General features: G+C 44.7%; 1 protein-coding gene across 1 annotated transcript in view; it reads right to left on the bottom strand.

Moving 5' to 3' along the window:
- Positions 1-728: 728 nt before the first annotated feature.
- LOC122639577 (protein trichome birefringence-like 43) overlaps positions 729-25,665 on the bottom strand; it is a 32,977-nt gene continuing 8,040 nt past the window's right edge. Inside the window, exons 2-5 of the mRNA XM_043832445.1 lie at positions 3,961-4,132; positions 2,110-2,285; positions 1,807-1,965; positions 729-1,086 (exon numbers count right to left, since the gene is read on the bottom strand). Coding sequence (XP_043688380.1) covers positions 786-1,086; positions 1,807-1,965; positions 2,110-2,285; positions 3,961-4,132 — 808 coding nt within the window. The 3' untranslated portion in view covers positions 729-785. The remainder of the gene's footprint in view (positions 1,087-1,806; positions 1,966-2,109; positions 2,286-3,960; positions 4,133-25,665) is intronic.

Here is a 25,665-nt window from a genome sequence, read left to right as displayed (position 1 = left end):
CACCCCAATTTCGCTGGGTCAAATTCCTGAGGATGGAGCAGGTTCGGCCAGGAATGAGTCCGGCCAAGTCAATTTGAGGCCATCTAAATATGCTCGGCTATAATAGTTGGTCGATCATGACACACATGGTTGTGGCACTTCGGTCAAAGTAACTATATGAAGGTTATGGTCGGTCAGGCAGTTACAAGTTACAACTGACCCCGACATTCTGGGGAGTAGCCATGATCGATCAGGAGGTTATAACTGACCGAGAAGTTGCGTGTCAATATAAATAGAAGAATAAGGGCAGAAAGAAAGGAATTTTTTATCAAATACCCAAATTTGCACTTTTATATTTATTCCTTGTATTTAGTTTCGTTTTACAATGGTGTAGTCTCGAGGGATTTTGCCTTTGGCCCCTCTTGATCTATCCTTTGGATTGTTCACGCCGAGTGATTCAGAGTGAAGTTTCAATACATCATTCCCAGTTTGCTTCCACTTTTGTTTATTTGAGTGAAAGTCCTTGGATTACCAAGGCACGAGAAGAACTTACCATTGCCGAGTACAAAACAGAAAGCAATTCCCTAAAAACACTACGGCTCTTGGCTGAAGCAAAAATTAAGGAAAATAGGGGCATTTCCCACCTTTGATCGGAAAAAAAAAGTGAACCCTTTTCAATAACAATGAGAATTTTATTCGTCATATGACAATCAGAAATGTCAATGGCCACCATCCCCTATATCTTTCAATTCGGAACAAGAAATTTCATTGAAACAGAAAAATTAATCTATGCTCTGATTTGTAATCTAATGCTGGCTAAGTGTTGCATATAAGATCTGGTTCCAAGTGTCAGGAACACCCGCAAGGCACCAATGACTACAGTCCATGTCCAAGTGCCCACCACTGCCATAAACTGAGGGGTGTCCATCTTTCCTTAGTTGTGAGAGCATTGTCACGTCGAGCAAATATACTGGTTTCACCATCCTACTCAACACATTTCTCACTTTGATCTCTGCAGGGTGTGGACCCCCTGAATACCTTGATCCAAACACTGGTTGTTTCTGCGCCTGGCAGTTCTTTGCTTGTGGCTCATTCCAATCGCTCCCACTGATTTTAATAAAATAATTTACAAAAGTATTAGAAAATAAATAAAGAACAAGGAGAGAGAAACAAATCCAATGACTCTTGATCATGTAACGAAGATTAAAAGTAGTAAAGTTCAGCGCAAATGAGTAAGGATATTGGCTCAAGGTTTAACCCGATGGATGTTTTCTATACTCATTTTGGGATGAAATTTTTCTAGTGAGATGGGTTGTTATATGCCAAATGGGGCTTGATCTAATGTATGGGGGCTAGATTGGGCCAGTCTAGGATAGGGTAAAGGGCTTGATAACATTTGGTATCAGAGTCTGACATCATGTCACGGGTTTGAGTAACAAAAAGTGGGTTTCGAGAGTCATGGAAAGGGTTACCTAGAGTAGAATGAAAGCAGCCATAAGGGCGAAACCATGGAAAGAGCTATCTACTGACAGGGTGAGAGCCGTCTAGAGTGGGCCCTAGATTAGGCTAGCCTAGTATGAGATAGGTTAAATGGCTTGATTGAACATGCTCCTTCAGCTCTGGAACTTTAGGAATTCTAGACACATAAGAGAGAAATGACTGCCCTGCCCCCATGAAAGGTGGAAATCCCACCCCACCCCCATGATTCCAATGTGTGCGCTCTTATTAGCCCACACACGCAAAGGGGCCACACTCCCCCACAGAGAAAACCAACCCAATTTTTTTTAAAGTGCATATATATATTGATGTAGTTAAAGAAGAATTTACTTCATGTGATCAGGAGAAACCCCTTGGAAGAAGACTCTGGTTCTTGAAGGATCAACGTTGGAGTCTACCCATTTGGCCCAAGTTGACAAACCCTTCTCATAGGCAGCCAAGCGATCCATGTCTTTGTAATACTTATTTCCTTCTTGAATATAGTCCCATCTGCAACACAAACATATATATATATATATCATTCACTGTAAACAAACAAGGAAGAGCTTGAACACTACTTGATAAGTACTTGTTTAAAGTGGTAACTAAAGCAAATTAATTGACTTATTAAGAGCTCTCTTAGCTCACACATACGGTTGCTTTCTTCCAGTGTGGAGCCACCAATGCCAGGAATTGAAAATAAGAGTGTCGGCACCCTGCCATATTTTGCTTCCCTGAATGGAGTCAAGTTTGAGAACTCGGCCAATCTTTTCAGCTACTATGTCCACTAGAAATGCATATCGAAAGAGCATCAATGAAACGTTGTATTCCTGCAAAAAGGAAATTAATCAACTCCCTTCTTGCTTCCAACAACAAGGAAACACAAGAATGATGAAAAGAATCACTTTCCAACATCTCTTCACTTCGCTTATAATGATGAAAAGAATCACTTTCCAACATCTCTTTGTAAGCCAACTATGGTTATCTCCTTGCGGTAAGGTTTTGTTGGTTTTAAATGAAGTTTTAAAACAAATTAAGATTCAAAATAGGTTTAAATACAAAATAAGTTTTATTAATATTTATGTCTTTATTTACTTATCACTTTAGTTGATTTAGGAGACACTTATATCTTTTCATGATAATTCTTAGGTTGCTACGTAGCCTACCCTTGAAGCTCCTGAAGAAAAGAGAAACTCTATTCAGTTATTGGACTCTTGAATTCTCTTCGTAATTCTCCTCTTAATTCCTCCTTTCTATTATATCTTCCTTCGTATATAAATAGAGGAGGGCTTAGTATCTTTGTGTATCAATCAATCAAGTAATCAAGTCATCTTTAGAAGTGCATGTGTGATTTGAGTTTGCATGTATTGTTCATGCATTCTCTTAGTTTCTTTTGAGCTTTTGGAAAAGTCCTTTGTGTGAGTTCTTTTAAGTTTAAGCATAGCCCTGTAGTACTCGAAAGGGTCTAGTAGTCGAGTGCACGATTACTAGGAGAGCCAGTGGGCTGTTTTATCTTGGAGGTCGATTTGCAATACTCCCGGTTGCACCATTGGAGGCGTCTACGGTCTTAAGGACAGTATCAAGTGACACAACTCACCCCGTCATTTTTTATAACAATTTTTATTACAGGTTTGCAGAAGAATTAGTGCAAGAGATACTTTGAAAGCTCTCTTACTGTCAAGGCAACAATTAGGTTTGATCTCTCAATATTCTAACAATAATTTTCAAAAGGTTTAAAAACAAAGAATCGGAGAAATCCTAAACTTTGATATTGGGAGGAAGAATAAGCAATGATTTACAAAAATGTGTTGTCATTAAATTTTTTTTTATTAAGCAGGTTTGTAGATCTTACTATAAGAGTTAAGTTTCATTGATTTTTCTACTATTTTACTAATTAAAAAAAAATAAATCCAAGTTCATAATTCGTGTCAGCTGATTTAGATTCAAATCGTCCAATTCCACTGATTAAGTTCCGATTTTTTAAACCCTCTCACTCGTTGTAGGTAAAGACTAAAGGAGTTGGGAGCATGGTTCTAGGGATCGGTTTCGGTATTGGATTGCCGAAACTGCCCGATCCATATCAGTATCGACAGTCATGGTTTCATGGCCTCAATTCTGAAACAATCCTGTATCGATAGATCAATTCAGATTAAGGGTAAAAGGGTAAAATAAATGATATTTCTAAAACCAAGTAGAAATCTATCAGATACGGCCAATCCGGATTGGAATCGATCTACTGATTCGGATTGGTCTTTATAGGTTCAGATCGGATTGATTTATCTCCATTTTCTTCAAAAAAATCGGATTTTTTAAAAAAGATTTTTACCCTTGGTCCATACCAATCCACCGATTTAAGATTGGTCAGGAATCGATATTGATGTCCACTGATATACCAATCCGACCAATCTGATACCGATTCCTCAAACCAAGATCCTAATCCTCTACCGATTCCGAAAACCATGGTTAGGAGTGGGACATGAAGATGATGGTAGAGGAAGAGCTAACCGTGAAAGTGAAAATGGAGAGGCTTTCTCTTCTCACATCAGTGTATGCGGTGTGTGGCACTGATGTATAAAGCATGCATGTCAGCGACTGCCACTGGTTCAGGCTTAGGGAGTCCCCCACAAACATGATTTTCTTCCCCTTGTTTCTTCTCAAGAAATCCTGGCCGTCAAACCTGCTTATTGATCATTATCATAAGCTTCTCAATGACTGAGAGAAAGAGAGATATCATGACACGAGCAATTTCTACCCTCTGTTTTTTTTTTTTGCTTTTTTTATTTCAATAGTTCCATTGAATTTATGTTGAACTCACTTTCTAAATTTGTACAACTGTTTTAAACTTTTATGAAAATATATGCGAAAATCAGATTGGTATAAAATTTTAAACAACTAACAAATGATGATGTGAAGACTTATCCACCAAATTTAGGCCCTAACCAGAATGCCACATGGTATATGTTAAGAGGATAACATAAATAATCATTTTGAATGCATGGAAATGAACTCCAAAGAACAATAAGATGGAATTGGAGGCTACATATAATAATAACCATGAAGAAATGATAAAAAAACAAAAGTGAAGAAGAGGAAAAATGAAATTGAATCATTTGATGCCAAAACGTTGTCGCACGTTAATCTTTCTACCTGATGAGTCAAGAAATAATGGACCAATAAAAGAACGACACGGGGATACCTAAAGATGGAACAAGAATGACCGGTCGGACTAAGCCAAGACTCAGTCAATGTTGGACACACCCAACCAGCAATGCGTACCAGGGGAACGATGAAGACCGAGTGCTCACACTCGGCCCAAGACGAATAGGAGCCGAGTGTTCACACACGGCCCATGACGAAGAGGAACCGAGTGCTCACACTCGGCCAATGATGAAGAGGAGCCGAGTGTTCACACATGATGAAGAGGAGCCGAGTGCTCACATTCGGCTTATGCGGGAGGATAGACGAGTGCTCCCACTCAGGTGAGGATTAGTCGAGACCGAGTACTCTCACTCGGACTCAAGCTCAAGATTGAAGACCTGAGTGATCTACACTCGGATGACAAAACAACCCCCGATGAAAGAACCGAGTGCCCACATTCGGATCAAAGATTCAAACTAGGCCTAACACAGGATCAGCGTAGTGCTATAGATTAGACCTCCCAAGAAAGTACCAAGTCACAACAACAACCGTAGCCTGAGTAAGTCGCGAGGCCACATCACCTCATCCCGAAGATCACGGGATATGCTGAGTCACTTGGAATCAGCCGTTATCAAACAATGGAATCGTATCCTACTCAACTAAGGACTCTTACCATGCGAGGAGTCCACTTCCAAATATAACTTCGGTACGAGATCTCCTACCTAAGTTGGACTCTTTTCTTACAAGGACTCTTCCCATAATTGCCTAAGGCCACACTATAAATACCCAGGTATGAGGTTCAAACGCCAACTAACTTTTCACTAAGTTAAAACGTTGTTGCTTTGGAGACCTGACTTAGGCATCGGAGAGTCCTTGGCCAGAGCCACACCAGCTCTCCTTTGCTCACTCGGTTTTTTGCAGGTTCATCCCAGGTGGACCAGACCGGAGGTTTTTTATGCAACAGATTTGGCACCGTCTGTGGGAACGACGTCTATCAACCATTGTCGTTTCTACCAATCGAAGAGTGAAGATAATGGTGCATACGAGATCAGGCCAGCGTACTACCACCTCCCGGGAGGAGGAGGCACAACCCAATGGAGGCGTAAGGAACTCACCTCCACCTGAGACTTCACATCAAGGAGCCGCAGGAAGACACCCCCGAGGAGGAGTAACCAGTCGTGGCACCAACACCGCCACCGACCCCATCCCACCTGTGAATGGGGGTAACAGCGGTAGTTTTCTGGACGTGGCGCAGGAGGATCGGCCACAGAATGACCCGACGGAAGTCGGGTTTAACTTGCCACCACCACCACCCATACCGGAGGACTTGGACCCGGATGCTCCGGCGAGTAATCGACGAGTCATGGACCTCTAGTTACAGATGTTGCAAACCAACGAGACACTATGCACCCTCACGGCTCACTTGGCTCGGGGAGGGAACCTGCGTCAGGCGCTAGCCGCACCTCTACTCCCCCTCGCACCTGCTGGCGGGGGACCTCAACTCATAGGTGACCAAACCAGAAGAGAGGTGAGTCGGATAGGGTCATCCCGACCACTTCAGCAAACTTCCCCACCTCGGCTGAATGGGAACGGAAACCTTGGAGAACAAGCGCGCCGAGTGGCGTTAGGACGCATGATGAGCTCGGCCTAGAATACTCGATGGCTCGAAGGTCAGTCTTCTTGGACCGGCTTGGGGAGAGTGCACGACAATGAGACCACCGAGGCCGACAAGAAGACCACCAAAGAAGTCGCACATGTCAGGAAGACTCTAGCCGAAGTCCGACTCGCCGAGAGGATCAACCACGAAGCCCCTGAGGGATGAGTCACCGTGTGAACGGACGGGGATGAGCCGACCAAATCAAGCGTGACGATCGATCTCGGATGGATGCGTATCACGGCCGACCACTGACCGAAGAGCGTGATGGCCAAGAACTGGAAGACCGGGATGATGGCCAACCTCAGGAGATTGAAGTGGAGCGGCGATTGCGGGAGCTCGCTGAGCAAGTTGAAGGCTTGAAGAAGCAGTCAGTCGGGGATGCCTACTCAATGATCGGGCAGCACCCATACCCTCCAGAGATCATGAACGACCCTCTTCCTGCGGGGTTCAAGCCACATCCCTTCGACAGGGATGATGGGACCACTGATCCAACCGATCACGTTAACTACTTCAACGCAATGATGACCATGTATAGAAGAACGGAGATCGTCTCATGCCAAGCTTTTACCTCATCGCTCAAAGGTGTTGCAACGTCGTGGTTCTCAGTGCTGAGGCCAAATTCAATTACCAATTTCACTCAGCTCTACGAAGCCTTCATCACCCGCTTTCAGAGTATCATGAAACATAAAAAGACCACCGTCAACCTTTTGAGCGTGAAACAAAAACCTAATGAGTCCATCCGAGCCTTCGTCTCCCATTTCAACAAGGAATCCTTGGACATTAAAGATCTGGATGAGGCTATGGCCCACACAACGATGCGTAACGGCCTCTCAGACATGGACCTCATCAAGGACCTAGCTCAAAAACCAACCAAGAATATGGTTGAACTCTTGGAGAGGTGCAATGAGTTTGCTAACATGGCGGAGGTGTTACAAGCTTGCAAAGCGAAAGTAGGGAAGAGATAGAAGAAGAAGTCAGCAACGGATGACCGTAAAGAGGACAAGCGTGCCAAGATCGACCACCGATTTGAGAAGACTGACCAACACCGAAGCCCCGACTACACACCATTGAACACATCTCGAAAGGAAATTTTGATGTAGATCCAGGATCAGGGGTACATTCGCAAACCACGGCGGATGCAGGTCATCTTGGAACCCTAATAAGTACTGCCAATTCCACAAAGACACTGGTCTCACGGTACCGAAGATTACTTCCAGCTAAAAAGAGAAATTGAATAGCTGATAAAGGCGGGACACCTAAAGCAGTACATGAAGGGAGGACAAGATGAGCGTGGAAGTCAGCGAAGTGGCGACCAGGGTTGTAAAAAAGATGAGCTGAGGCACGAAGACCGAAGAACCGAGCAAGACAAAAGTAACACTCGGCCAGAAAGGAAAGAATATGACTCCGGACCAAGCGGCGCTAAGGGAGCCCCAATATATATCATCCTCGTAGGACCAGGGCAAGAGTTGACAAGGAAGGCCAAAGCTAGCGCACGATTCGTGGGGGTTGCGAAAGTGCCCAAGAAAATGGCAAAGGTAGAGACAGTCATCTCCTTCACCGATGCCGACCTAGAAGGTATAAGTTTGCCTCATGACGATGCTTTGGTTGTGCAGGTAGAGATTGCAAGAAGTCCCGTACATTGGGTATTGATAGATACAGGAGCATCGGTGGATCTGATGTCACTTGACGCATACCAGCAATTCGACTTTGGTGATGATGTGCTCAAACCTAAAGGCACCTCCATACACGGATTCTCAAGAGCCTCAAAAACTATCAAAGGCTCAATCGAGCTAATGGTCACAATAGGATAAGAGGTTGCCAAGCAACCGTCAAGGTCAAGTTCATGGTGGTGAGGTCGGTAGTGGCCTTCAACGCAATACTTGGGCGACCAACCCTCACTACCATCCAAGCAATCATCTCACTGAGCCACCTGAAGATGAAGTTTCCAATAGAAAATAGAATCGTCGAAGTTAGAGGCGACCAGAAAAAGGCTAGAGAATGCTATGTGACGTTCGTCAAGTAAAAGATCTTTCCGAAGACTAGAGAGATGAGCTGACCGAGCATCAAGGAAGACCAATGGAAGACCTCATCTCTTTTCCACTAAGCCAGGATGACCCTATGAAGACAGTCAAAATAGGCTCACTGATGAGTGAAGAGCAAAAGACAAAGCTCGGTGAATTTTTGAAAAAGACAAAGCTCGGTGAATTTTTGAAGAAGAACTTAGACATGTTTCCATGGTCAGCCTTGGACATGCCCAGGATTCTAAGGCACATCGCCGAACATCGGCTACATGTCGATCTGACCCGAAAACCCATTCAGCAGAACAGGAGAAATTATGCCCTCGATCAACAGTCGGCAATCAAGGAAGAGGTGAAAAATCTCCAATAATCAGGTTTCATCAGGGAAGAAAATTTTCCAACTTGGCTGGCGAATGTAGTCATGGTTCCCAAGTCAAACGGAAAATGGAGGATGTGTATCGACTACACCGACCTCAATAAGGCGTGCCCGAAAGATGTACACCCCTTACCATGGATCGACTTGCTGATCGACACCACGGTCGATCATGAAATGCTTAGCTTCATAGACGCCTACTCTAGTTACAACCCAATCCTAATGCATGAGGAGGATGAGTCGTTTACCGCATTTTGGACTGATCAAGAAAACTTCTGTTATCGGGTCATGCCTTTTGGATTGAAGAATGTCGGAGCCACATATCAAAGAATGCTCAATCATATGTTTCGAGATCAGATTGGCCAAAATATGGAGGTATACGTGGATGACATGTTAGTGAAGAGTCTCAAGGCCGATCGACATGTGGATGACCTAGAAGAAGCTTTCAGCGTGCTGAGGAAAAATCAGATGAAGTAAACCAGGCCAAGTGTGCCTTTGTAGTGACCTTGGGAAAATTCCTTGGTTTCATGGTGTCAATCTGAGGTATCGAGGCCAACCCAGCAAAGATCCGAGCTATCCAAGAGATGACCCCTCCAAGAACGGTTTGAGAGGTGCAAAGGCTGAATGGAAGAGTGGCGGCTTTGACTCGGTTTATGTCACAAGCCGACGATAAATGCTTGCCTTTCTTCAAGACCTTGAAGAACCTTTGGAACCCGAGGGATTTTGTATGGACGGATGAGTGCCAAAAAGCCTTCAAAGAATTGAAGAGGTACCTAGAGAACCTGCCTCTCCTTACGTGACCTAAGCCCAATGATGAGTTACAACTGTATCTAGCCATGACCCCTGTAGTGGTGAGCATGGTACTGTTAATGGAAGAGGGCAAACAGTAGAAGCCTATATACTACGTCAGCCATGTGCTCGTCGATGCGGAGACTAGGTACTCAAAGTTTGAGAAGGTGATGTTTGCACTAATGAAAATGGCAAGAAAATTGAGGCCGTATTTTCAGGCTCATCAGGTCATAATCCTCACCAATCAGCCTTTGAATAAGATCTTACACAAACCAGACGTCTTAGGTCAGCTAATTGCGTGGGCGGTGGAGCTGAGTGAATACAACCTGGAGTACAAGCCTCACACAGCAGTAAAAGGGCAAGCCTTGGTAGACTTTATTGTCGAGTGCACCATGGCTAACCCCGAGACACGGGATATTGACGTTGCTCTACTCATCAAAGCAGGAAGTGATCACGCATGGACGATGAATGTAGATGGCTTAAGCAACTCGATCGGGAGCAGAGCGGGACTCATACTAACCCGCCCGGAGGGGTTCCGCATCCAATACGCACTATGGTTCAAATTCTCAGCCTCCAATAATGAGGCTGAGTATGAGGCCCTACTAGCCGAACTCCAAGTCGATCGAGCCATAGGCATCAGACGACTGAAAGTAAGAAGTGACTCCCAGCTTGTGGTCAATCAAGTTAACGGCAAGTATGAGGCGAAAGATGTGTAGATGATAGCATACCTCGACTGAGCCCGAGATATGGTTTCCAAATTCGAGTTCTCCGAGATGACCTGTGTACCGCGAGAAGAGAAAGTGGTAGCCGACTCATTATTGAGACTCGTCGAATCTGAGTTTCCAAGATTGCCAAACTCGATTTACATTGAAGTCCTAGATGAACCATCGCTACAAGAAAAATAGATCAACCATATTAAAGACGGTCCAAGCTGGATGGACCCAATAATCAACTATTTGGAGAATGACCAACTCCTGGATGGCCGTGATGAGGCGAGAAGAGTCAAGATCCGAGCAGCCAAGTACACTATGATCGACGAAGTATTATACAAAAGGGTTGTCTCAGCATCTTACTCAGGTGCCTTGGTCCCAAAGGAGCCTAGTATGCACTAGTGGAAGTACATGATGGGAGGAAGTGTGCTCGCATACAAGATACTCTGGCAAGGATTGTATTGGCCGAAAATGCTAGAAGAGGCTATAAAGTATGTGAAGACTTGCAAAAAATGCCAATTGTTCGCCCCAGTCCCCCACCAGCATGCGATACAATAAACCTCAGTATTGAGTCTTGTACCCTTCGCCATGTGGGGAATGGACATACTTTGGGATTTTATCCCAGCCTTAGGAAATAGGATATATTTGGTGGTCGCCATTGACTACTTCACTAAGTGGATTGAGGCAGAACCTTTAGCTACAATCACCAAAAAGAGTACGGAAAAATTCTTCCTCGACAAGGTTATCTACCGATTCGAACTCTCGAAGGTGTTGATCACGGACAATGGCAAGCAATTCGACAACCCGAACTTTCAAAAATTTTGCAAGCATTTCTACATAGACTTTTGACCAATCGCAGTGGCTCACCCCAAAGCCAACGACCAAGTGGAAGTGTCTAATAGAACCCTCTTGGCAGGGGTCAAAAGAAGACTAGATGAGGCTAAAGGAAGATAGGTGGAAGAACTGTCGAGTGTGCTATGGGCCTATCAGACGAAGTAAGAACGCCGACTGGAGAAAGCCCATTCAGATTGGAGTATGGCACCGAAGCACTAGCCCTGGTGGAAGTCAAAGCTTCATCCCACCGAGCACTAAGCTTCAATGAGCAGACATATGAAGATGGATTGAGGGGCGAATCTAGACTTTCTAGATGAAGTAAGAGAGAACGCGCTACTGAGAAACGTAGCTTATCAGGAACGAACGGCCAAATACTATAACTCCCAAGTGAAGGAACGACTCTTCAGGCAGGGGGACCTTGTTCTAAGGAAAGCAAGAGCGTCTCAGCCCAAAAACCAAGGAAAGCTCTCACCAAATTGGGAAGGACCCTACATAGTCTCTAAGCAGATCCAACCAGGGACGTATCGCTTGAAGACTCTGGGGGCAAAAAGATACCCCGACCTTGGAATTTGAAGAAGTTTTATCAGTAGATATTGTAAGCCTCAACAGTAGGCAGATTTCATGCTATTTACAATGTTATTTGAATTTTTTCCAAGTACATAGACTTGAGTGACATCAATAAAGAGGAATTTGCGCTCCAAGCTCCGAGCTCATCCTAAAACTCCATACAAAGTAAGCGAGACAAATGATTCGAAGGCATAAGACCGACCCTCATAGGTCAGCGGCCCCTAAGATCATAAGACCGAACCTCATAGATCAGCAGACTCGAACCATAAGATCGACCCTCACAGGTTGATAACTTTAAGGTTATAAGACTGATCCTCATAGATCGGCAGACTCAAACAACAAAGACCGACCCTTATAGGTCGGAGAACTCCGAAGTCCTAAGACCAATCCTCATAGATTGGCAGGCTCGAACAGCCAGGACCCACCCTCTCAGGGTCGGCAGCACCAAAATCGTAAGGCCGACCCTCACCGATCGGCAAAGCCACACTCTGCCAGGTCAACGAATCCAAGTCTATAGCAGCTAACCTTAGAGGGTCAGCCTCGATGCATCCACAGAGCCGACCCCAAATGGTAGCCACAACAAGGAACCATGATCTCCAAGATAAATAATACCTAAGGCACCAGGGTCGGCTAGAAGGGTCGGCCTCGAATCCAACACCTATGAGTGGATACCACCAGAAGTACAAAAGCGGAAAAAATCTCCTAAGGCATCAAGGTTGGCCTAAGGGGTCGGCCACAGGTCCAATCTTTATGAGGGAGAAACACTCGGCTCATTAAAAGTACAAAACACCAAGTAAAAATAACTCAAGGCATAGAACTCGGCCTATTAGGGCCGGCGTCAAGGGATCGAGTCTACTCTGACTCACCATTCAGCCACGCTACAGCTGAAGGAAACAACAATGCCGAGGCAAAATACTTAGAAAAATGGAAGCAAGGTTTCATTGACGAAAAGGGCCAGTCGGCCAATGTACAAAAAGAACCTCGAACTCGGGGAGCAACATACACATATTCAAAAAGAAAGGTAAAAGAAAAAAGAAAGAGTCTCATGCAGTTGGCAGGTCCTTGGTAGTGACGGTGGCAGCAGGGTCAGCCAGATTTGGAGTCTTCTTAACCAGGGTCTTTCTAGTCGGTGCCAGGAGCTGCTCAACCTCTAGACCACCCTCCATTGCACCACCCCTAACCTGAGTAGTGATGTCCTCCTCTAGCAAAGTAAAGTCTAGGTCGGGGTTGGACTCACGAAGGACCTTCATGACCTCTGTGTGGCCATCAACGATGCCCAAGGCATAAGAAGGGCCCATCCGCTCGTAAAGCAATGTATTAAAGTCCTCTGACATCAAGTACTCCTCCATGGCATCCTTCCTAGCTGCCTGAAGGCTGGACTCAGCTTTCTCTCATAGACTGGCAAGCTTCGACTCTAGCTGCTTGATCTTCTTAGCGGTCTTTTCCTTGTAAGAGGCCGAGTCCTTCTTCAGGGCCCCCAAGTCAGCCTTGGCCTTCTACCTCTTCTGTTCCTCCTCCCGACACTAGTGAATGGTATCCTTCACCTCATCCCCAACCTTCTTCTTCTGCTCCTCAAGAGAAGCAACCTCGGAGGCTAGATGGCTAAGTCGGAGAGCCGACTCCACTACCTTAGAGAGACCCTGTACAAAAAGAGAAGAGATCAGTCACACAACCTCGGTTCAAGGATAGAGTTATACTCATAAAGGAATGCTTACCACCACCATATCCTTAAAGACAATGGCAGCCAGGTCATCATTGCTCATGTCCTTCATGGACTCGCGGTCCGCATGCAGCCAACCTGCGTTGAACCATTCCCTCGCCTGGTTGTTTTACTCCAAAATCGAGTCTCTTAGGAACAAACATGGAGTGGATGAAGGGGAAGGTTGGTCAACGTTGCTCTGCTGAGTGTAGGATCAGAGGGTTCCCCCTCGGCCACCTCAATCACCTCCTTAGGTTTGGGGATGACCGTCAACGAAACCCCCGAAGGAGTCGGACCAGTTAGGTTGATGGAGTACAGTGGTTCTTCTTTTGCTTGACCAAGGGAGAGCCTGACTCCTCCAGTGCACGTTTCTTCTTGCTGGAACCACTGGCCTTATTAAGGTCGGCCTTGAGGCTGACCACAATGCTCTTTTTTGAGCTGTCAGCCATGGCCTTGGCAAGGGACTTCTCGGCCGCAGCCTCTTCTTCTTCTCCAAGTACTCGGCCCTTAATCGAGTGGGGTTGATGGAGGTGACTCCAGACATTGTAAGAAAGAAAAAAAGAGGGGTCAGCCGGCTATAAAAAAAATCTCTTAAGTACTCAGGGTCGGCGTGATGATTGTTCACTAGAGGTTAGCCGCCACAACTGAAGAAAACTCTCCTTACAAAGCTTTAGGACATCGAATGGTAGACCCATGAGCATCAAGTCGAACGAGGCTTGATTAATCTCGTTCAGGGGGTCGGCGTCTTGTTAACATTTTTTAATATAATCTCCTTCCACTCGGTCCAGAATGGATAGTTAGGGATGGAGGAAAAAAAGAACTAAGGCATCAAATACTTGATGTAGCTCGGCTGGTTGTCCAAAAACTTGAACGTGTCCAGATCATTGTTCTGAAAGTGGCGACGGATCAAGTAGTACCACCCACACTCCTTAAATTCCTTCATATAATAAAACTTGGAGAAGAAGGCTACAGTCAAAATCCAACCCATCCTACTAAAGAAGATATGAAAGCCATAGACAATGAGCCAGCTGTTGGGGGACAACTAACCCAAGGACAACTGGAAACCGTCCAAAAACTAGTCAACAAGAGGGAGACTGGGAGGCGGAAGCTATTCACAAAATCCATCTCGTATGGAGCCACTTTATTGGGTCAGATGTAACACGCCATCTCCCTGGCATTGGGGGCTCGGAGGCCAACCTCGGAGGGATCCCATACTGCTATCAAAGCCCTACCAATTCTGACTCGGTCACGGAGCTCTCCACGATCCCCACGCTGCCGACCCTAACTATGGGAGATTGTGAAGAAGCCTCCAACCTAGTCGCTTTGTCATCCTTGGATGACCCTGAAAGATCATCTTCCCCCGAGGATGACCCTAAATCCCCCTCCCACTCTTCCAAGGAATGTTGGGTCGAGTGCTCAGACTCGACAGGTAGAGACGCCTCAGCATCGCCGGTTGGCCGAGGTTCCACCAATGAGGGCCTAGTAGAGTCCGAACCTAGAACGTCCCCGAGTGGGGACAATACTCTAAAGTCTTGGCCCTGATGGACGAGCTCTTGCATCTCGCTGAACAAACCCTCTAACTCTTTATCTACTGACTTAAGGAAGAGTGGAGGACTTACTGGATGCGGGGAATGAGGGAAGATCCGAATGCAAGCAGAGCCAAGTGGGGAGGAAGTGGAAAGCATGGATGTCGAGTACAGAAGCTGGAATTAAGAAAACCAAAGGCTGCGAACGCCCGAGTACTCTGAGAAATTTGAATGCTCTAAGGAATCCGAGTGCTCTAGGAAATCCGAGTGCTCTGAGATCAAGTAAAAGTGAAATAAAAAAGACTTCACCCTATTTATAGGGGCAGAGGGGTAACCGAAGCGACATGGATCCAATGGCCTGGGAAATCCCAAGTGATCCAACAGTCCAGATCGTAGGACAACTGAGTTACTCAAGTGTAATGATGACCCTATAAGACATGTCGAGCCAAAGGTGAAACGGTGCATGATGTGGCACCAACAGCCCTCAATGAATGATCAAGCATATGTACCTTACAACCCATCCAAGTCATCACCGGTTGGCCTCAGCTGAGTGAGGCACGGTCAGCTAGGCTAAGGATATACTCATCAAGGTCAATCAAACCTTAATGAGTGGGGGGCAAGTGATGAGTCAAGAAATAATGCACCAATAAAAGAAAGACACGTGGCCACCCAAAGACGGAACAAGAATGACCAGTCGAACTAAGCCAAGACTCAATCAGTGTTGGACACACCCAACCAGCAATGAGTACCAGGGGAACAATGAAGACCAAGTGCTTACACTCCGCCCATGAGGAAGAGGATCTGAGTGCTCACACTCGGCCCATGATGAAGAGGAACCGAGTGCTCACACTCGGCCTATGATGAAGAGGAGCCGAGCATTCACACTCGGCCCATGATGAAGAGGAGCCGAGTGTTCACACTTCACCCATGATAAAGAGGAGCCGAGTGCTCACATTCGGCATATGTGGGAGGATAGAAGAGTGCTACTCAGGTGAGGATTAGTTGAGACTAAGTACTCTCACTTAGACTCAAGCTCAAGATTGAAGAACCAAGAAGACCCGAGTGGTTTACACTAGGAAGACAAAACAACCCCTGATGAAAGAACCGAATGTCCACACTCAGATTGAAGACTCACACTGTCACACCCCTATCCCGACAAGGGATAAAATACAATATCAGGGTATGATTGGGGTGACACGCGTCATCCCACCTCACCGCCAGGATCTCGATGCAGTGGCCAACTCACAGTCATAAACCAATATTATAATACAATAATATCGAGTCACGAAAGATAAAGGAATATTACATTTCCAACGATCATAAAATAAGCGGAAGCGTTCTGATGAGTTACCTCATGTTCACACGGCTAAGTGATACATAAATAATTTGGATGGATATCCCGAATGACCATAGCATAACTACCCCAAAACAAGTATAACAATAAATATTTATATAAGGCACGTGGCCCCCAAAAAAAACAAAAGAAGGGAACAAGTCCCAAGTATCAATACAGCCCGTAGGCACAATCATCATGGGCAACAATCGCCATGATCCTCAGTCACGGTCTCTGGCTCCACAGTAATCATCTGCATCAAAATCTAAAAAGAATGTGTACACGGGGGTTAGCTCCACCGAGCTAGTGAGAGAGAAAAGGGGATGCACAATCACAAATAGTCCATGGTGCATGCTATTATTAATTCATTTACCACCTAACACACAATGCTAAGTCAATGGGTATATGCTACTCAATAACTCGGGAAGACATTGTGGATCCTTCCATTCTCACCACAATGCAACCTCAATTATTACTATGGAGCCCGCGCCGGTCGTAGTCATCACCACCCGAGGCGGACCCGATAACCATTACTACCCCGGCCTGGCCTCTCTAACTCTCCACAGCAAGAGTGCTCGCTACCCAACACCTAAACCCCGTTGGTAAGGGTCGTAGCATAGGAACCGAGCCTAACCACGATATACTACATGAATCCTATCGTGTTGAGAGGTACATCCGGGTGTGTCAACGTCCCATTCCATCTAACACCGGTACCAAGACAACACGGCGCATACTGACAAAGAATGAGATGCAATATACAATTCCACGTAATTCGGGGTTCCTGCGATTTCCCGGCACCGTAACCCAACACAAATCCATATCATCCAAATCATCATCATCGAATAAGAATAAATGCAAATATGCAATCATGCTTGAATGATAATGTCACAATATAATTCATAAATGCATGAATAAGCAATAGTAAACAAGCTCAAACATCACCCAAACCCACTCACCAATTACTTCAAATGGAATTTGTATAAGCGCAACGATTCCCGCTCAAAATCACCCCATTGTACATATGTTGGCGCCTATGGAAGTGAATAAGAGTGTGAGAGAGTGTAGGGAGGCCTCATAGAGAAACCCCACCATTTACATAAGTTATAAGCCTTAAAACTGCATCGGAGGCAACGTCGGACTCAAGAGCTTGCCTCCGACCTTGCCTCCGACCTTCCCCGCAGCTCGGGACACATCGGAGGCAAACATCGGACTCACGCAGTCTTGCCTCCGATGCAACCCAAGTGTGATTTCAAGGTCTTTAAAAGCCCGGGGTTGTCCCATTTGGTTCTCTAAGCCTCAAGGGACAAGGAGGGGGTGTCTTGGAGTCTATTTGGGTCTTAGAAACACCCAACATTCAAAGATTTAAGGGGGTTTAAAGGATCAAAAGCTCAAAAATCCAGATTTGGGGTTTTCTTTGGTGGTTGAAGCTTTAGAATCAAATAGATTCAGCAAGAGGTCAAATAGAGGTCTTTATAGGATTGTAATGAAATGGGATAGCATCCTACAAGGGGAAACTACACATGGCTCGAGCTAACCCTTTGGGTTTCCAAAAAGAAATCCCCATCTTGGGGCTGCAACCAACGAACCACCCAAGCTCAAACGAGCAAGGGGGAAGAGAGAAAAATGGGGGAAAAGGGCACTTGGCTTACCTGGTTTGAGGTACACACGATGTACCCTCTTTAAAGCTCCAAACCCAGCAGCCATTTCCTTCTTCTTCTTCCCTTCCTTCTCCTTCTTCTCCTCCTTGCCGCCTCCTCTCTTCAAAGCTCTCCTCTCCTTTCACGATTAGGTTAGGAAAGAGAAAGAGAAAAAGAAAGACTAAGGAATAGTCTTACCCCTCTCTCTCATATAGAAATCACATTTATTGGCCTATTTGGATAAGGCCTCATAAGTGTAACCTAGGGTCTATTTGGGTAGGGTCAAACATGGCAGGGCACCAATAGCACCTTAGCCACAGGGTCTCACCCACAAGGGTCCTTGTTAGCGACATTGGATGTAGGGTCGGAGGCAGCCGTAACCTTGCCTCCGATGCGAGTAGGAAGGTGGTTCCCACCATAAGAGGTCGAGGGCCTTTGGACCACACTTCGAGGGCTTTGAGAGGGCGTAAGCACACAACAAAATTTGGTCAACTACTTACCCCGACACGTCAAGGTGCAACCTCCGTGGTCCCGACTAGTTTCCACAGCAACCTCGTACTATGGTCAATATAGGTGGGTTTGACCACCGGTAGAACAACTCACCGGCATACGTGGCGTGATAACTACACGTCACGGGGAAGAATTAATAATTAATTATACTCCCGAGGTGCGGGTATAACATTCTCCCCACCTTACAAGAAATTTCGTCCCCGAAATTTGAGGCAACTAGGGTCTCAGTGATAAGGGCATGTTGGATAACAACATCCCAAGTCACCCACATCTTAAACTAAGTCAAAGGTCGGGTCAAGATGAGGCGTGCCTACATGTCACCGCAAGTCGGGTTCCACAATTCTCTTTTCCTTACAGGTCACATTACCACGGGGGTGTGGTTCACAATAACCCTAGGAAAACAGGGTTCCAACTACTAAGTTAAGTCTCAAGGAACAAAGGTTCCCTAGATCTTCCAGATCGGGTGATACCACTCTAGCCTTCGATCTCTGGTCATTCTTGGGTTACGGATTTAACCCGTCCATGACCCAACATAGGGTTTACATTCTCAAGGCTTTCACATCTGGTTGTCTCATTACCTAACCCAACTTTAGAATGATTTGGAATATTGATGGAATCTCCTATTGTTCACTCGATCACGGAGGGAACGCATTTGGTGATCCATTATCCCATTCATATCTCGTCGTTGGAGAAGGTCTTGTTACATCCTTCGCTTTCAACTTTCACAACCTTTAAACCTACTACACGCTTATCCCACAGGGAAGAGTCCACATCAGTCCTCTTTCGAGAACCAATAACCCTTCAATAGTTTTGGTCCAAGTCAACTCTTTAAGCAAGTCTCAATAAATTAACCTACTCGGTCATTAAATTCATTATTCATTACCCTAAGGTTTGGTCAACCAAGGTCAGGGCTCCAACTAGTTTCACAGCAAGGTCGAGGTAAGTCATAATTATAGTACCAGAGAATCACTCTAGTCACACAAGTCCAACGTTCTAAGGGATATCTATATATATATATATTTATCACACCAATATGTAGGCATAGATTCAATAATTACATTCAAATCCCTATGGAGATATCTGTCATCTAGGTCAATCCACCGAACAAGAAGTTCTCGTGCACGGTTCGCTAAGTCCTTTCTTTGAAAAGTCGAATCACGGTGTAGGACTTTCTCTATGAGTCTAAACAAGGTTTGGATGGACCAAGTAAAGTCCAAATAGAGTCATCACTAGCTTGAGGTGTTATGAGTGACTTCCAAATACACGTGACCTTCATGGCTTACTCAAATAAATAGCCCAAACCAGCCTATTACTTTCCTTTCCTAGTACCTACCCACGGGTTTAGATTCTACGCACCCCCTTAAGGGTCTCTACCCGCATAGAGTTAGGTTTCCCTATCCATAAGGTTTGAGTCCTTACATTCATAGGGTCTATGGATCTTCATCCTCAAGGTAACTTTTCTCCTTTCATGTAAGAGAGGAGTCACGCGATTACCAATGCCTGCTAGTTCTTATTAGCGGGCCCAATCGGGTACAAGTCGTAACCTCTTTCAATTTAAAGGTATTAACTAGACTCATGTGGTCCCCACAAATGGGTCACACAACAGGTGTCCGATCTAGGGTATAGGCACAAGATCATCACATATAGGTGTGGTCAAAAGGTCTCCAAAATAGGCTCAAAATCTTAAAAGAAATCGGGTGGACTCACAAGCGACGTCGGCGCTCACGGGTGCGTTCGTGGCTCCTCCGTGAAAATAGGTAGAGCGGATTAACGGGCGGATGTAGAATGCAAATCCGTTCATTCGTCCGGTCTCAGAAGTCTCGAAGGCAGAGAGAGTTGAAGTCAAACGGATCTACGAATGGATGCATGAGTGTGGATCTGTTCGTTGATCCGCACAATTTTAAAATGATAATTTCGAGTTTTGTGCAGAGCGGATTCACGACAAGTGGATCTGTTCGTTCGTTTGTTCGTAGAATTTTAACAAAACAGAGCCACGAGTTTTAAAACGCATTTTTGGCTCCAAAGAAAAGGACATAACCGCAGGGAGAAAAAGCTCTACAGGGACTTTCGTTCAAGCTCCCCCTTAGGTGGTTTTCTTGTAATCCTAAGCCTCAAGGTTCAACTCTCAGTTGTTCAAGATATGGCTTTCTTCCCATTCCTACTTTCTCTTTCTTGGATTTGGGATGAATCATCTCAAGTTGTGATCATGTCTTGATTTTGCTTGTAATCCCATGGCCATGTACACCAAATTCATACCAAACCGATTGGCCGAAACTAGGGTTTTTAGGTGTAAATCAAGTTCTATTTGATCGATGACACTAAGTTGTTGGATCTTTGTTTGATTATTGCATCTTTTATAAATTTTCAAGTCTTTGCAAGCATTTTAGAGACTGTTGCTATGTTTGTCAAGTCTAGTTGAATTTTACTAGGATTATGTTCAGGTTTTGATTGTGGTAAAGTTATCAATTCACAATATTTTGGGAAAACTCTCCAAGTTCAAATCTAATTCTTTTACATGCCATAAAATCTCATAGAAAATTATCACATTGTCTTATCTTCAAACATATTTCCTTGTATACATGATTGTTGATAAAATCCTTAGAATCTTTCCTCTTCTCTTTTGCCATATTTGATTCGGTCTTACTAGATAGGGCTTAGCTTACATTCTCTGAGTTGTCACAAACCATATTTACTTGTTTCCTAAGATTCAAATTTCCAACCACAAAATCTGAAAATTTTCTTTGAAGTCCAAGGCATGCTCCATGATTGAATAAACCTATTTCTTGCTTGAACCCACTGTTTTGTATAAAATATTACTTTCTAGGCATAATATGGCCATTAACCTCTATCATGTATGATTGCATTCACATAGTGGCCATGCATTCCCTTTTTCCCCAACTTCTTAGATCACAATTTGATAAAAAAAATCAGAAATTTCTAGCCTAAGAATCCTGCTGTAATTTAATTTGCTTTGAAAGGAAAAATCAAGGGCTAGGTTTTAAACCTCATAACCTTACATTGATCATCTACTCAGGCCTTAGCATTCAAGGTATTAATTTGCTATCTACTTGGCTTTTGGCTGCAGATTAAAACAATCAATGGCTCCAAGAACACGACATGCATGCGTTGAACAAATTGCACCAACTGTCCTAGATCCACTATGGTTCCAAAAGATAGAGGACCAAGAGCTTTATCGAGACTACTTCCGCTTCAGAAATATAATGGAAGGGCGGGATGTAGTGTTGGATGATCTCAAGCTTACAAGGTGGGGCAGAGATTTGAGGCATTGGGGTGGACCAACATTCTCAACCTTCTTGAACCATACTACCCAAAACTCATCAGGCATTTCTATGCAAATCTGAACACCGAGAACCCGGGCACACAAAACTATCGGGTTGTTTCATATGTAAAGGGGGTTCCTATAGCCTTCACTGCAAAGACGCTTGGCCGACATTATCAATGTCCATTGAGGAGCAAAGACCTATTGTTCACCTAGAAGGAATCCCTATACCTTCATCGTGGGAGGTATTGACATTCCGACGACCATAAGGCGGTTGAACCTACGAGTGGTGGATGGCTTCGATGAGGTCACGAAGCAACTCTTCGACCGCACTCGGCGCCTAGAGGGTATCGAGAGAGGGTAGATGACATCAACACCTTTCTTGGTCGCGATGGTGGCGGTGGTGCAAATGACTATCCCAACTTTCTCTCAACAAATTGAAGTTATCCCGGATCGCTTCTTCTAGTTCTTGTCTTAGGATGAACAACGGGAACTTTTAGAAATGGTAGACTTGTATATTTAATCGAGATAACCGAATCAAAAGTTTCAATTGGAACAAATGGGGTCTTGCATTCGAGTTGGGAAAGGCACGCTTATGCCCAAACAGAGAATCAAACAATTATAGTGTTTAGATTGGTATCTTTTGATTGAGCAGGATGGAGTCATATGTTTTTGTTGGAATGGATGAAATCATGAATGTTGAAATGGGAAGGATATGATTGCCTCCCAAGAAGATTTGAAACAATTAGATATTTGTAATTAATCTTATACGTATCTCGATGTATTTGCTTAATTCTCTCTTGTTTAAATCATTGCTGATAATTGTGCTTAGTTATGATTGATTCATTAGTGTTTATGAATTATAGCATATAATTTCCCATCTATGACCTACTTAAGACTCAACCAAGCAATTACATTGTTGTAGCTTAACACCTATGGTTCAAGTCCTAAGTTCCATGTTACCTATTATCTTCTAAGTCCTTGTTTCACCACAATCGCTTCTCCTATGTCCGCACACAATCATTTATGTTCTTGAAGATTTTTAGTTTAGAACCTAATTGTGGAGAGTAAATCAAGAGTCCGCAAGATCTGTGGTAGGTGCAGAGCATCATTGCTCGATACCATGTTGTCACACCCCTATCCCGACAAGGGATAAAATACAATATCGGGTATGATTGGGGTGACACGCGTCATCCCACCTCACCGCCAGATCTCGATGCAAAGGCCAACTCACGCCATAAACCAATATTACAATACAATAATATCAGAGTGCGAAGATAAAGGAATATTACATTTCCAACGATCATAAAATAAGCGAAGCGCATGAGTTACCTCATGTTCACACGGCTAAGTGATACATAAATAATTTGGATGGATATCCCGAATGACCATAGCATAACTACCCCAAAACAAGTATAACAATAAATATTTATATAAGGCACGTGGCCCCCAAAAAAAAAAGAAGGGAACAAGTCCCAAGTATCAATACAGCCCGTAGGCACAATCATCATGGGCAACAATCGCCATGATCCTCGCCACGGTCTCGGCTCCACAAGAATCATCTCGCATCAAAATCTAAAAAGAATGTGTACACGGGGTTAGCTCCACCGAGCTAGTGAGAGAGAAAAGGGGATGCACAATCACACAATCACAAATAGTCCATGGTGCATGCTATTATTAATTCATTTACCACCTAACACACAATGCTAAGTCAATGGGTATATGCTATCGCAATAACTCGGGAAGACATTGTGGATCCTTCCATTCTCACCACAATGCAACCTCAATTATTACTATGGAGCCCGCTCGGTCGTAGTCATCACCACCCGCAGGCGACCCCGATAACCATTACTACCCCGGCCTGGCCTCTCTAACTCTCCACAGCAAAGAGTGCTCGCTACCCAACACCTAAACCCCTGTTGGTAAGGGTCGTAGCATAGGGAATCGAGCCTAACCACGATATACTACATGAATCCTATCGTGTTGAGAGGTACATCCGGGTGTGTCAACGTCCCATTCCATCTAACACCCGGTACCAAGACAACACGGCGCATACAGACAAAGAATGAGATGCAATATACAATTCCACGTACTGGGGTTCGTGCCGATTTTCCTAAGACCGTAACCCAACACAAATCCATATCATCCAAATCATCATCATCGAATAAGAATAAATGCAAATATGCAATCATGCTTGAATGATAATGTCACAATATAATTCATAAATGCATGAATAAGCAATAGTAAACAAGCTCAAACAATACCCAAACCCACTCACCAATTACTTCAAATGGAATTTGTATAAGCGCAACGATTCCCGCTCAAAATCACCCCATTGCACATATGTTGGCGCCTATGGAAGTGAATAAGAGTGTGAGAGAGTGTAGGGAGGCCTCATAGAGAAACCCCACCATTTACATAAGTTATAAGCCTTAAAATCTGCATCGGAGGCAACGTTGGACTCAAGAGCTTGCCTCCGACCTTGCCTCCGACCTTCCCCGCAGCTCGGGACACATCGGAGGCAAACATCGGACTCACGCAGCTTGCCTCCGATGCAACCCAAGTGTGATTTCAAGGTCTTTAAAAGCCCAGGTTGTCCCATTTGGTTCTCTAAGCCTCAAGGGACAAGGGAGGGGTGTCTTGGAGTCTATTTGGGTCTTAAAACACCCAACATTCAAAGATTTAAGGGGGTTTAAAGGATCAAAAGCTCAAAAATCCAGATTTGGGGTTTTCTTTGGTGGTTGAAGCTTTAGAATCAAATAGATTCAGCAAGAGGTCAAATAGAGGTCTTTATAGGATTGTAATGAAATGGGATAGCATCCTACAAGGGGAAACTACACATGGCTCGAGCTAACCCTTTGGGTTTCCAAAAAGAAATCCCCATCTTGGGGCTGCAACCAACGAACCACCCAAGCTCAAACGAGCAAGGGGGAAGAGAGAAAAATGGGGGAAAAGGGCACTTGGCTTACTCTGGTTTGAGGTACACACGATGTACCCTCTTTAAAGCTCCAAACCCAGCAGCCATTTCCTTCTTCTTCTTCCCTTCCTTCTCCTTCTTCTCCTCCTTGCCGCCTCCTCTCTTCAAAGCTCTCCTCTCCTTTCACGATTAGGTTAGGAAAGAGAAAGAGAAAAAGAAAGACTAAGGAATAGTCTTACCCCTCTCTCTCATATAGAAATCACATTTATTGGCCTATTTGGATAAGGCCTCATAAGTGTAACCTAGGGTCTATTTGGGTAGGGTCAAACATGGCAGGCACCAATAGCACCTTAGCCACAGGGTCTCACCCACAAGGGTCCTTGTTAGCGATTGGATGTAGGGTCGGAGGCAGCCAGAAACCTTGCCTCCGATGCGAGTAGGAAGGTGGTTCCCACCATAAGAGGTCGTGGCCTTTGGACCACACTTCGAGGGCTTTGAGAGGGCGGCACACAACAAAATTTGGTCAACTACTTACCCCGACACGTCAAGGTGCAACCTCCGTGGTCCCGACTAGTTTCCACAGCAACCTCGTACTATGGTCAATATAGCTGGGTTTGACCACCAGTGAGAACAACTCACCGGCATACGTGGCAGTGATAACTACACGTCACGGGGAAGAATTAATAATTAATTATACTCCCGAGGTGCGGGTATAACACACACTCAGCCTAACACAGGATCAGCCTAATGCTACAGATTGGACCTCCCAAGAAAGTCCTAAGTCACAAAAACAATCGTAGCCCGAGTAATTTATGGGGCCACATCATCTCATCCCAAAGATCACGGAATATGTTGAGTCACCTGGAATCAGCCGTTATCAAACAACAGAATCGTATCCTACACAACTAAGGACTCTTACCATGCAAGGAGTCCACTTCCAAATATAACTCCCGTACGAGATCTCCTACCTAAGTTGGACTCTTTCCTTACAAGGACTCTTCCCATAACTGCCTAAGGCCACACTATAAATACCCAGGTATGAGGCTCAAACGCCAGCTAACTTTTTTACTAAGTTAAAATGTTGTTGCTTTGGAGACCTGACTTAGGCTTCGGAGAGTCCTTCGCCGGAGCCACACTGATTTTCCTTTGCTCATTCGGTTTTTTGTAGGTTCTTCCCAGGTGGACCAGACCGAAGGTTTCCTGACGTAAAACTACCAAACAA

This window comes from Telopea speciosissima, chromosome 9, assembly GCF_018873765.1.
Source record: "Telopea speciosissima isolate NSW1024214 ecotype Mountain lineage chromosome 9, Tspe_v1, whole genome shotgun sequence".
Lineage (NCBI taxonomy): Eukaryota > Viridiplantae > Streptophyta > Magnoliopsida > Proteales > Proteaceae > Telopea > Telopea speciosissima.
Note: the sequence above shows the minus strand (reverse complement) of the source record. Positions and strands in the feature narration are given on the sequence as shown.